Source organism: Odontesthes bonariensis, chromosome 7 (assembly GCF_027942865.1).
Source record: "Odontesthes bonariensis isolate fOdoBon6 chromosome 7, fOdoBon6.hap1, whole genome shotgun sequence".
In the NCBI taxonomy this organism is placed as follows: Eukaryota; Metazoa; Chordata; class Actinopteri; order Atheriniformes; family Atherinopsidae; genus Odontesthes; species Odontesthes bonariensis.
This window is the reverse complement of record NC_134512.1, coordinates 21,897,547-21,910,092: the sequence shown is the minus strand read 5'-3', so window position 1 is coordinate 21,910,092 and position 12,546 is coordinate 21,897,547. Positions and strand designations below refer to the sequence as shown.

At 46.1% G+C, this 12,546-nt stretch overlaps 1 protein-coding gene across 11 annotated transcripts in view; it reads right to left on the bottom strand.

The window, feature by feature from the left end:
- The window catches only part of tjp1b (tight junction protein 1b), a 56,892-nt gene that overhangs the window by 4,902 nt on the left and 39,444 nt on the right, over positions 1 to 12,546 (bottom strand). For 6 of the 11 annotated variants that reach the window (XM_075470079.1, XM_075470081.1, XM_075470082.1 and 3 more), the window contains 20 exons: positions 12,206 to 12,312; positions 11,439 to 11,607; positions 11,190 to 11,334; positions 9,683 to 9,816; positions 8,958 to 9,063; positions 8,444 to 8,594; positions 7,769 to 7,877; positions 7,463 to 7,682; positions 7,116 to 7,300; positions 6,938 to 7,033; positions 6,753 to 6,835; positions 6,447 to 6,657; positions 6,239 to 6,339; positions 5,800 to 6,150; positions 5,243 to 5,470; positions 3,344 to 4,204; positions 3,087 to 3,178; positions 2,536 to 2,751; positions 2,286 to 2,422; positions 1 to 454 (listed from right to left, as the gene is read on the bottom strand). In XM_075470079.1, coding sequence (XP_075326194.1) covers positions 1 to 454; positions 2,286 to 2,422; positions 2,536 to 2,751; positions 3,087 to 3,178; positions 3,344 to 4,204; positions 5,243 to 5,470; positions 5,800 to 6,150; positions 6,239 to 6,339; positions 6,447 to 6,657; positions 6,753 to 6,835; positions 6,938 to 7,033; positions 7,116 to 7,300; positions 7,463 to 7,682; positions 7,769 to 7,877; positions 8,444 to 8,594; positions 8,958 to 9,063; positions 9,683 to 9,816; positions 11,190 to 11,334; positions 11,439 to 11,607; positions 12,206 to 12,312 — 4,156 coding nt within the window. The remainder of the gene's footprint in view (positions 455 to 2,285; positions 2,423 to 2,535; positions 2,752 to 3,086; positions 3,179 to 3,343; positions 4,205 to 5,242; positions 5,471 to 5,799; positions 6,151 to 6,238; positions 6,340 to 6,446; positions 6,658 to 6,752; positions 6,836 to 6,937; positions 7,034 to 7,115; positions 7,301 to 7,462; positions 7,683 to 7,768; positions 7,878 to 8,443; positions 8,595 to 8,957; positions 9,064 to 9,682; positions 9,817 to 11,189; positions 11,335 to 11,438; positions 11,608 to 12,205; positions 12,313 to 12,546) is intronic. The other 5 variants (XM_075470080.1, XM_075470090.1, XM_075470091.1 and 2 more) reach the window with 3 other exon arrangements.

The window sequence follows — 12,546 nt, the reverse complement described above, 5'->3', positions numbered from 1 at the left end:
CTTACAGGGATGGCCTTGGGAATGGTGTTGATGTTATTGTGCTGGTATTTGGGCCTGTTGTCCACAGTGCGCGTGAAGGTGTCCAGACCGCTGTCGTGGTCGAGGGGCTGCGGTGACAGCTGAGGTTTCCCGCTACTGTTGCTCACCACTCCGGGCTTCACCTGTGTGTCGTTGGGCAGCAGATTGTGGTTGAACTTGGGGCTCTCAAACTTGCGCTCAAAGGGCCGGGCTGTACTGGTGTAAGGCTTGGGGACGTAGCGGTTATAGCTAGTTGGAGCGGGAGTGCCAAGCGTCTTGGGGGGTGCTGGATCGGTGCCATTAACTGGGGACTTGTCAGGGTGGCCCCTCGGGGGCAGGTAACCGCCTGGTGTGGGCTCGTCCCTGCTGGCTGGCCGGAGAGCGGCCAGGTCAGGTTTAGGATTAGGGGAACTCAGCGGTTCAGGTATGGAGTTGGCTGGAAATGAATCAAAGAAAATGCACACACAATGACTAAAAAAAAAAAATTATTTTACATATTGGCACTCAGAGTTTAGTTAATGCTCTAAATGTACAACAAAAGAAACAGACTTCTAACCATTTACAGTGCTGGGATTTAAGGTGCTGTGTAAAAGTCTGAAGACAATTGTTGACCATGCAATCCAACATCGAAGCACCTGATTGGTCTAAAATGAACTTTTGCTGAGACAACATTTCCAAGCATGCATTCAGAGGCATAAAGAACCAACTTCAGCAACAAGAGAAACCTTGCAGCCTTCTAACAGAGCCCAGATAACAACACCATGAAGTGAGTCATGGATCTGTCACAGAGATACCAAATCTACATCAGAACTGGCAGCTTATCCAACATATCCAGTTAACTACTGTTACTGTTGCTATCATCATTATTTCTAACAGCAGGGGGTTGTATGTTTCATTTAGTTGAGGTAAGGGAATTTCTAATTACTTTAGAAAAGGTGGTAACTTATAAACAAAGCCAGAGATAACCCAAATAAAAGAACATCCGCTCCGCCTAGAAGGATGCACCACTCTTTTCTCATGACACAACAAACTGCTCCCGCTATTAAAATGGAAACTAAATGGGTAGAAATGTCTCAATTCTAAGATGCATCTGGACACAGAACACAACCAAAGAGTTTGCAGCCTACATTAAGTTATAGTAAATTATCGTTAATTGCTGATTTTCACACGTTACGTCACATTCAAATGCCATAAAATACCACAGAAGAAAAAGCAGCAGCAGCAGAAGAAGAAGAAGAAGAAACACAAAGCTCCGACATCATGCCAACATCACTGATGTTTTGGGTGATAAAGTAGAGAGTGATCTTAAGAAATGTTTGAAAGAGAACATCTGGACTCACTTTGGTTTTAATCCATTTAACGGACACCGTGAACTAGATAAAAGATGGAGTTAATAAAGTCTGCCTCATAAAGATGTATTATTGTAGCAATAAAACTAATACGAGGAACCCGTTTTTAACCTCACCAAACGGCTGCAACCTGAAGGAACACAGTCAGCCCAACTCATTAGATAAGAATTAACGAGGTATTGCCAGCTTTGTGCTCGGCCTCTAAACGGGAGGGGCGGGGGAATTCACCGCATCCAATGCAGCTTTGCATAATGTGCATTAGGACAGTAAAAAGGGAATTCAGACCGATTTGACGGCTTGTATTTATTCATCAAGTCATATAGCGGAAGGTAAATGATGTATTTGATCTGAAGGGGAGTCCCGTTCTCCTGGCAGGGTTTTTATAAAAGGAAACACCTCTTTGGATAGAGCGGCTCTCTCCATACTTTCCCAGAGTCAAATTTGAATCTTTTGACATTTTTTTAATAAATGGTCTTGAAATCCAAAATCGAACATTCATGTTATATGCTGACAATGTACGCCATCATTTTTGGCAAATATTTGGCAAAACACTGAGGTTTGAAGTGCAGTATAAGCTGCGGTGTGTGAAAAAAACCACTGATGTCTCTGCGCAGAGGAGGGGAATTAAATGGTGTGATCCATTCTGTGGTTACCTCACCTTAACATGATGAATATGCGTTGTTATTTTTCTCTCCTTTTATCTTTATAGTCTTTTATAATAAATAATGCAAACAGTCAGAAAACAAACACTTTTTTTTCTCCCCAATACTTATTCAGACCCAGAACAAAACAAACTAAAACAAACTCCTCCCTTTCCAACACTACATGCTTGATTCTTGTGCGAGTGTGGTAGACGTGTGCACTACAGCAATACATAATGAAGTTTGAGAGCTGAGCAGGACTGCTTCCAGAGCTTACCGTCACTGGGGCTGAGTTTGGGCAGCGTGTTGGGTGGGACGGCAGGTGCTGGAGGCCCATACTGTGAGGAAGGACTGATTTGGGGTAAGGGTTCGTATCTCTTCTCCACTGGGCTCACCTTCTCCATAGACTCCACTCTGTGACGACAGACAACACACTTAAGAAAACGTTTTTTTTTGTTTCCACAGCTGTTGTGACTGACTGGCAGAGCTCAGGACCGACGCTGCTGGCACACGGCGTGCTCCTCTACCTGTTGTATGGGTAGGACAGCTGAGCTGGTTTGGGCAGATCATGGAAGCGGTTGATGCCAAGAGCGGGTTGGCCCATCGCCTTGCTGTCAAAGCTACGGCGATCAAAGTAGGACAGCTGCTTCCTGTAGTACTCCTCATCCTCATCTGGGTCATAGTGGTTGGAACGCATTAAATCATCTAGAGGCTTAGTGTGAGGCTTTTGTGGTTCAGGAGCCCTGTAGAGAAAGACAAAGAGAACAAGTGAAACAGGTGCACCCATTTAAACAGCACGGCTGACCAAAGTGTCAATGACAGGCCTTTCAGATACTCAAATGATAGTCATTTCAGTCATGATGTTAGAGAATGACGCAGAGTCCTTAAAGATGTTTTACTCCAAGTCATCAAACAAAATATGGACAGGCTGACAATATCAGAAAAGCAAATATTTTCTGCTGCCACTTCGCCCCAGTAGGTGGTGCTCAGACAACAATGGCTGAATTCAGTGTGTGCCTCTACAGTGTTGTCCTTCAACTACTCTGTAACCCGGGCTTCTGAAGTGAGGACCACTTACCTGAAGGTGGACTTCTCCTGCTCCAGGTTGCTCAGGGAATTGGCTTTGAGGACTGGACCAGGTGCAGTCACAGGCTTAGGAACATCTGCAGGCTGGAAAACAAAAGGCTCCCCTTTAGTGCTCCTTGAATCAGGTTTCACATGAACGGAACTGTAATGTCACATTGTGCAGCAAGAATTTTATACAATGTTACTTTGTCTATTGCTTATTGTGGCAGAAGGTGACACACTGAGGTGACACTTGTAGGAAGAACATACCCTGAGCACGGATGACTCTCCTCCCTCTTTAGCTCTGTCCATAGAAACAGAGCGCTTGTTTTCAAACATCTTTACTCTGTTGAGCACTGACTGTGGTTTCATGGCTGGGTCTTCATCCGGGTCTTCCCGCGGCGGAGGAGGCGGCGGTTTGGAGCTGGGGGTGATTGCCGGATCACTCGGAGAGGGCAGGGTCTCTGGTTTAGGCGGGGGAAGGGTTGGTTCGGAGTTCATCATTGGTTCGTGCAATCCTGGCTTATAACCCCGGCTTTGAGGTCCCGGCATGTAGATGGGCCTCAGACCAGAGTCACCGTAATACTGCTTTGGAGGCTCTGGTGAACGAGGCGAATTAATGGGGAAGCTGTGGGATTCTGCCTCATATGGAGAACGGGCATCATAGCCTGCTGGGGGCGGAGGAGGGGGTTCGTCGTAACGAATCGGTCCAGGTTTACTGTGCCGTCGCCTGCCATCGTAGCCTACTGGAGGGGCCTCATCGTACCGTGGCTGAGGGGGGCTGTAGTCCCTTCCTGGTCCATCATCATAGGGGGACCTGGGGCTGTAGGCCATGGGTTGCTGGTGGCCCGGCTTGAACCCTGCGGGCTGGGAGGACGAGGTCTGCTGGTCGTAGGGTGGCCACTGTTCGTTGTAATGAGGCACACGGTTGTCGTAGTGCAGGTGAGAGTCAGTGTTGTGAGGCTTTGGTTCTGTGTAGCCGCCTCCATCATATCCGTAAGGCGGGTGGTCGTATTCGCGGTATGGCTGTTTGTCCTGGAACGACGGCTGGTGACTGTAGCTCATTGACTGCTTCATGCCATGGTTGATTCGCACAGGGTCCTCCATGTTGTACAGGTCTTTCTTGTACATCTGTGAAGAAACGGCACCGGTTGAATACATCCACCGATGGATGAATTATCGCTAGTTTGTGTTTTTAACAAACCACCAAGTTGAAGAACAGAAAGAAACTAGGAAACAACAATATTAACACCAGAAAAAAAATCTTTAAACCTTGAGAAAACTTAACATACATTACTATCACCAAATTATCAGGAGATCCCTTATCAAATATTTAAAGCAAGTTCACTACACAAGCAAATCTTTGTTCAATATTCAAAAAGAGTTTTGAATGCCTGTTTGACAAGATGCCTTTCAAAAATGATCGAATCCATAAGCACGTGTGGCTTTCACATGCTAACGTGTTTAATCGTGTGGTAACAAGCACCTGACATTTCTGAGAGGCCTCATTTCAAACATATGATGTGTAGCCTGTAGACAGCAAATCTAGTTTTAGCACTTGCCATGGAACAGGGTTGATCTGTTGGCATCTTACTCGGGACACAACTACTCAACGGGAGCGTCAGACATAATGCGGTGTGTTGTTGTACGTTTGTTTTCCCGTAGAAAGAATTGTTCAGTGTAAGTTATTACCAAGAGTACTGTCTGCAGGTTAGCTTTCATCATGCAACAAACATTCAGTTTGCATCTAATGCAACGTCAAACTACTGGCACTACAACAGACGACACATCTACCCACTACTATGCCACTGTCAGTGCTGCTATTATTCATCTACAGACGAGAGTTAAAGCTGAGAGGAACCCAAAAAACATTAGGAGCCATGCAAAGGAAGTAAAAGGCAACATTTAGGGCTGGTTGTGGAAGTCTTCACCCTGGTCAGAGACCCAGATGTACCAGTCCTTCTGGTCTCCCAGCCCACTGTGGTGCATGTGGACTAGTGTGTCGCACATTTTCTCTGGGAGCCAGAGGCACACAGTGGGCTCAGTGAGTCACACGGTGTGGGCATGACATGCAGAGAGCGAGTGGAAAGCATTTGTGAGAAGACAGGCAGTGAAAACAGCAGGCTGGGGCCCAGGCCCGGTCCGAGTGGCTGACGAAACAGCGGGTACCTTTGGTTCTGGACCAGGCGGTCCAGACGGGTGGGGTTCATGTGGTGGTGGGGGCTGAATAAGCTCAGGGGCAGGGCTGTGGCTGTTAAGTGAGTCAGCCTGAGGAGCTGCGGCTGCAGCAGGCGGCTCCTCTAGGTGCACACCCTCTAGCTGTACAGGCTGCTCAGCAGCAGGGGAAGCTACCACCGTCGAAGGCAACGAGGGCATGGGCAGAGCAGCCTCACCTTGCTGTGAAGTATCGTTAAGAGACATTTATAACACAGCCTGCCAAGGGCACACAATGCACATCTTACCCCAACACCATGATCGTCGTCTTTACACTGACTCAGTTTTACACCAGCCACAAAAAGCACTTGCATAGAACAGATAAAATACCCGTAGCTTCTAAAAGATGTTAAGTACTTAGCGTAGGACAATAAATCTTAGAGATTAGGACATAACACGGAACACAAAGGAGCTATTCTTCTGCTCTGTAGTCATATACTTTAATGCGTGCATCCATCTTTGGTAAGCAAAGTCACTAGTGGCCTGCCTTTAATTCTACTTAAGAACTTTACCTGCTGCGGAGCGGCCATCTTGAACCCTGCAGGGTCTATGCGGCTGGCTGGGTCAGGCTGCACGCCATGCTGGTATCCGGGGTACCCAGGGGTGTCTTGAATCACAGGGGGGTCTTCTCGCACAGGCTCCGAGGAGCGAGTGATGGCAGGCTCCGTGGGAAGACCCACCTCATCATTCAAAGTTTCATCCAACTCCTGGTCCGTGTACGCTCCACCCTCCGTGTCTGTGTCTTCGTAGTCAGAAGTGTGGCGGCTGTCTGTGCTATACATGGAGTATTCACTACCTGGCGCCGACAGGTAGGACAGACGGTCGTCGTGGATATCCAAGTCATCTTCTGTAGTGCCATCCGCCTGAGCAGAAGGGAGCAGGGAAACCGTCACTCTACAGCTCACTGAGTCTCAATAAAAAGGATTAAACCATCACTGGCAGCTGTCTCACCTTGCCCTCCGACACCCACACCAACTGATTCTGCTGTTGCTGGGTGGTTTCCTTCAGAGCGCCGTACCACCCATCATTCATATTGTTCAAGTTGATGGTCGCTTAGAGAAAACAGTTTGCATAATAATCACTTCACGAGGAAGGAAAATATGTAAAACAGGCAATTTAAGTTTGAAATTGATGGTGTTTTAAGACACTGCTCACTTACTGGTGAACAGGTGGTGATTATTCTTCCTCAGTTTAATGGCTCGCTCGTAAAGCTTCCTGGCGCTCTTCCTGGACTCTGGACAGAGTCTCGTCCTCATGTTCTTCACACCTTGCTTGTTATCGGGATTTAGGAAGACTACAATCGGGTACCACTGAGCATAATTCAGCCTGTCAACAGCATTTGGGGTGATGTCCAGCAAAGCATGTTTGTCCTTTGTTGGATAAATGACAAGCACAAGGAATGATTAAGCAGGGTCCTTTTTTACGAACACATGAAAAACATTCTATAGACAGACTCGTGGCTCACTCTGTCAATGATCTGTTTGATGGTGTGAAGACGAATGATCCCTGAACTACGCTGGTCTGTTCCTGCGTCTCTTGGTTCGCTCTCTGAAAAGAAAAACGGGAGAAATTTAGTTTCTTCATTCTAATTCTTTTTTTTTTTTAAGTCAGCAGTCACATAATGTGTGTAATTTTAGTTTACAAACATACTTGCGAGCTCAAAGAGATCTGGCTCTTCTCTGGACAGCTTTTCGCGAGCAACATCAGCGATGGGTCCAAATATCACAACTGGCCGTAGAAAACCAGCTGCACAAAAAGACAGAATATATCAACAGATACGCAGAGCGGCAGCCAGCGACATACAGCTCGACAAGGTCAGATTCCCCACCTTCTCTCAGTACAACTCTCTCGTAAGCCGGGAACTTCGTTTGGACTGGCTGGGAGGAAAGGTCCTCCCTGCTCTTCCTCAGATTCCTTTTTGAACTGCGAAGACCACGGAACCTCCAGAAGTCGGCCCTGTCGCCTCCTGCTGTTTTAGGGAGAGTGTACTGCACGCTGGAGAGCTGCTCTGCTCTGTTGACGAATGTCAAAAAGACAAAGGAAGCTCCTACTTTAACACGTGCTCAATAGATGGGTCACGAGCTGGGCACAGCTAATCTCAATTTGGCCAGAAATGAATATTAAATGGTGATGATGCCAAAAAAAGACTTTAAGTTCCAGTTAGGATGCCGTTACCTGTTCTTGTTGGGGATTATGCCCCTCTCCACCTCCTGATGATTCTTGCCAATGCGAATAGCCAGCCAGGAGCCCAACTTGCCGTTGTAGAGGGTGTCCACAACGCGGAACACCTCGCCCTTGTTAAAGCTTAACCCATACGGAGATTCCTTCTCGTACTCAAAGTGTGTCCGAATGTAGAAGGAGTCACCGACATCTGACTCCACGATCCGCCGATACACTGAACAAGAAAGAGCAGCAACTGATCAACACCAGAGCAATCATGCCCACAGAATCCCGGCTCATGTTTCCATCCGCTGTGATTACCATCTTTCTTCTTCTGAGCCAGAATGGTGACCTCTTCGCCCTTAGGAAGGTCCAGGAGGAATAGCACCGCCTCCTCTCGAATGATGTTTGCAAAATCGACATTATTTACCTGAAAGTTGGGAAAACATGATTCGAGTTAACATCGCTGTTGTGCTGTAATTTTAAGCTAAGCCTTCATTGTTCATGGAGTGGAGGATGGAAAGCGTAAATCTCTCATTTAGATAAAGGTGTGCATAGCTCTTCCTGTGCTCAGAACTGCCAGGGTAACTGGAGGTTTTATTGTATTGAAAGAACTTAAGTCAGCCCTCAGTATACCAGGAGAAAAGAAAAGAAGGTTCAAACAGCAAGATGTACGATTGTGAAGGAATGGGGCAAACATTGCAAGAGGAAACCGTTTTTTTTTGTTTGTTTGCTCCCTCGTGGCCACTGCTAAGAGACCAGTTTGATGATACAGGAACTTTGGAGCAGACAGTTTTTTAAGACAATAATTCAAAGGGGGAATGCTTGAGGATGTACAATATTGCCAATAAAACATGTCTGTTTACTGACACCATCAGTTGCCCACTGTAAAATCAAAAGGAAAAGATGTCCTGCACATGTAAAGGATCCTTGGAATAACCGCGGGACGTTTTTCGACAAAAGCTCTTATGCGTGTGAAGAAATAACGTATCTCACCCTGAGAATTTGGTCGCCCTCCTCCAGGCCCTCCTTAGCAGCTGGGCTGTCCTCCAGCACTCCGGCCACAAAGATGCCCACGTCGTTCCCCCCAGCCAGCCGCAGACCCACACTCTCCCCCTTCTTGAACTTTACCAGCTTCATGCTCGGCCTGAGGAGAAAGACAGTTGTGAGACTGATTTCCTCTTGATGGGACACCATTTGGCATTTCTTTTATTCTATAAATAGTGAATTACATGTTGGGTGCCAGCCAGGTGTCTCAAGAGCTCTTTAACGGTGCTCTTGAGAACACATCAATCTTTTTTTTTTTTACCGGCTATAGAAAAACACAACTACAGAAAACAGCTTCAAACATGGATGGATTGTGCCCTTGTTCTACTTGCCGGCAAACCAGTGTTTCTATAATTAGTACACATTTAAATAAAGTTTTGAATTGTAAGACTAAGACAACTGAGGGGCAACATATACATATGGGCATTTTAAATACAGATTATTTTTATACTTATAACATTACCGTAGGATACTGTCATCATGGGCAGCACTTGGCACAGGGGCATCAGAGGGACTGACGGGCAGGTCTACGTCTGGCTGTCCAGGCTGAGCGTACACCGGCTTGGGCTCTGAAAAAAATAAAAACACAAAGAAACGCAAACTTATTGTCGTCATGCACGTGGACTAATCAGACACAAAACTGAGTGCATTTAAAGGAGAAAACAAACAAAAAAAACGATACACCCCCTTATGCTTATGTATGACTGGGAATAAATGCGCGAAAATGAAAAACATACACAGGCGTTCAGATCGTCACGCAGACACTTGAGCGCACACATGTACACACTGTCCTTAGCTGGGAGGTCAAAGAGAAAGACAGCAGAGTGCTGCAGGCTGGTGAGGAACGTCAGAACCGATCAACTCATACGGTTTATTTTCACTTGGCTCCGGGTAAAACTCAGCCAGACTCAGCAGGCGTCTGCATCTAAGCATTTTGGTGGTTGTACTTTGTAGGAAAAAAAAAAAAAAAAAAAAAAAGGGCAAAAATGTACCCGTTCAACTCAGAATTCATTTTACTACCACAAAGCCGTTTCATTTTTCTGCTGCAGACGGCAGGGAAATAAACAGCGTTTCATTTCCTAACAGATCTCACAAGTATGTACTGAAGTGTCAAATTCGGACAGATTTACAGTTGATCTCTTGCAAACAGGGATACTGAGTTCACTGACAGACTGCTCAGTCTCTGACCTGGCAGAGGTGGGAGCTGTTTCTCCTCTCTCGCAACAGCCGACTCCTTCGGTTTTGGCAGAGGAATGTCCTCCACGAGCTTCGGTGGTGTTGAGGCCGGCTTTGAGATACGTTCGTCATCACGACTCCTGTGACTGAGGATGAAAAAATACATATCTTTTGAACATTTCATTCTTTAAACATTAAGGCATTGGATCATAAATAATGCTTTAGGGAGATGTAAAGCCTGCAGGGAGCATGAGAATGTTTGAGAAGAATGAGAAGAACAGCTCCAGTAGAAGGCTGCATCTTGGTCTTGAAGGTCATCGCTTTGCCTGTCCACCTCCTTTGTGCCTTATTTTTAGAGCAGCTTATCTTAGGTGTCAGGGGGGATTGGGTCCTCTAGGAGAATTTCCCCATGTGGTTCTGGCTTCAAAGCAGCATGCTTTCACTTCATTTCTAGTTTTTAAAACATTTTGACAATGTAAAGGGATATGCAGTGACCATGGCCAATTATGAGCAAGATAACTGTGAACAATGTCAAAATGAACAGGAACTAGACGCATATGGACATGCTGCTATGTGGTTCGTCTCTGTGGTCCTCCTGGTTCTGTGGCTGCTCACTAGCGCAATTGCTGTCGGAGTACTGCTCTATTCACAGGCTGAGAGACAAAGAAACTACAACGGATCCTGCTCAAACCGGCTGCAGAGGAACAAATGTCTTTTCAGCCCACCCTGGAGACCGACCCACTTCTAGCTGCCAACTTCCTGAACTGAGAAAAGGGTCACAGGTCACAGATCAAGTTCAGATAAACAATTCTATCCTGTTCCTACAACCTCTTCCCGTTATTTAAACGAGTTGAATGACTTGCAGGTGCTCTAGAGGCGCACTTTTCTTCAAAGCAATTTTGCAAAAGCTCAACCACTTGTACGAGGAGAAGTGCTCACACTGGTGTCTGGTGAGGATCTGCTGCTACGTTATTGTTGCAGTCGTTTTGTCCTTGAGCCAAACATGCGGTTATGCCCACCAAAACAACCAGGAGAGACGGAGATCCCGTAACACATTCACAGGACTCTGCCATCTCAAGAAGAGGCGTCACTGAATAATTGATGTCGTACAACATCCCTTCAGTCACGTTCATCAGGTTCCGATTTGCTGTCACACTAAACTCTGGTGTTTCTGACACAAATATGAGACGCCTCTGTGAACATGACGGCTAAGAGGTCACAACCCTCCTCCTGAACTACATTAAAACTATACTACAGGATTCTCTAACAGTGCTACAACCAAGGGAAATTGTGCTAAACTTACGGTATTCTCCAGCTGTTCAAGTGTGAAAGGAACGAAAAGGACAGACAAACCCTATTAAGTGACACTGCTGCCAAAATACATGATATTCAGATCATGATATATGATATTCAGGAGTTAAGAGTGATGAACATTACACACTCTACACCCCCACCGCTGCTTTTATTTAGCGTCATCTTAATGTCTAAAATGCAAATTTTGCGGACGGAGGCTCGTTACCTTCCATTGCTAATTTGCGGGGGTGAATGCCTGGAGTGGTCCGAGGGTTCCGATCGTCTGTCGGGGGAGCGGGAGCGGCTGCTACGATGTCTCTCGTGCGATCGGTTGGAATGGTCAGATGCCATAGAATGGATATCTGAAATGTCTGATCAAACAAAAGTCACCGTTGAGCGGCTGCGGCCCGAAGCGCACGCTAAACAATCACCTGCACACATTTCAGCTGAACCCCGCACTGAGCAGCGCTCTCACCATCTCTGTCGGAGGCGTTGGCTGAGGGAATGCTGTCATCGAGGTCAGGGATGTTCAGCAGGGTCGCTCTCTCATCTCTCTGAACAACCATTTTTAGTTTGCCCTTTGACCTTTCTATCAGCTTCTTGGCGTCTATCAAGGAGAGGTTCTCCGTCACCGTGCCATTAATCTGAGAGAATCAGAAAAGGAGGGCGTCACCCGTGACCCAACAAAACATTTCCCGTTCTTTTAATGACATAAAAGGAGGAAAATAACCTAGCCTTTGTCTTACATTCGAAGCAATAAAAGGTTGCATGTTTGGGTTAAAGGTGCTTTATCTTAAGGGCACGAGATCAAAGGCAACTTAGCTGCAATATCAATTGTGTGTCAGAGGATTTGAGAGCTAAGAGAAGTAAACAAGGTCAGATTACATCCAGCCATGGCTCTGCATGGGTTGGATTTGCGGGCGTGTCCAAACCCATCTTATAATTACTGTGTCCTTCAGATGATGCTGAATTCAGGAGTACAGTTGTGACACTCTTAATAAAAAAAAAAAAAAAAAAAAAAAAAAAACAAGACAAAAGCCCTCATCACTACATATAATTAAACGGTATATTCTCCAAATTTTGAATGTGAGCTACATCGAGCAGATTTGACTGTTTTGCAACATTGGAGAGGAGAAAACACACAGCACAGCATTACAATGAAAACAAGTCAAGTCAATGTTTTTTACTTGATAGTTTCAATCTGTAACGTTGAACGAGTCTCTCCCACCCTCCTCGTCTCACCTTCAGCACAACATCCCCCTCCTGGATGTTGCCATCTCTGGCTGCCAGGCTCTCCGGGGAGATGTCCTTCACAAAGATGTGGCTGGCCAGGCGGAGGCCATATTCTGCTTACAAAGTGAACGACAGCAACAAAGACAATGTTAGCACAGAGTTCACGTGACACACCACACTGACCACACTTTGCTGACAGCTGCTGCTCCCAATGGGATTAGCACAACTGATTAAAGAAGATTAATTGCTCTTTTAACTTAGATTTACTTGAGCTAACTCAGATTTTGCTGAGGCTGGCAAGTTTTATTTACTCTGGCGGTTAACCAATGCTGATTTGGAGGTTTTCTTCT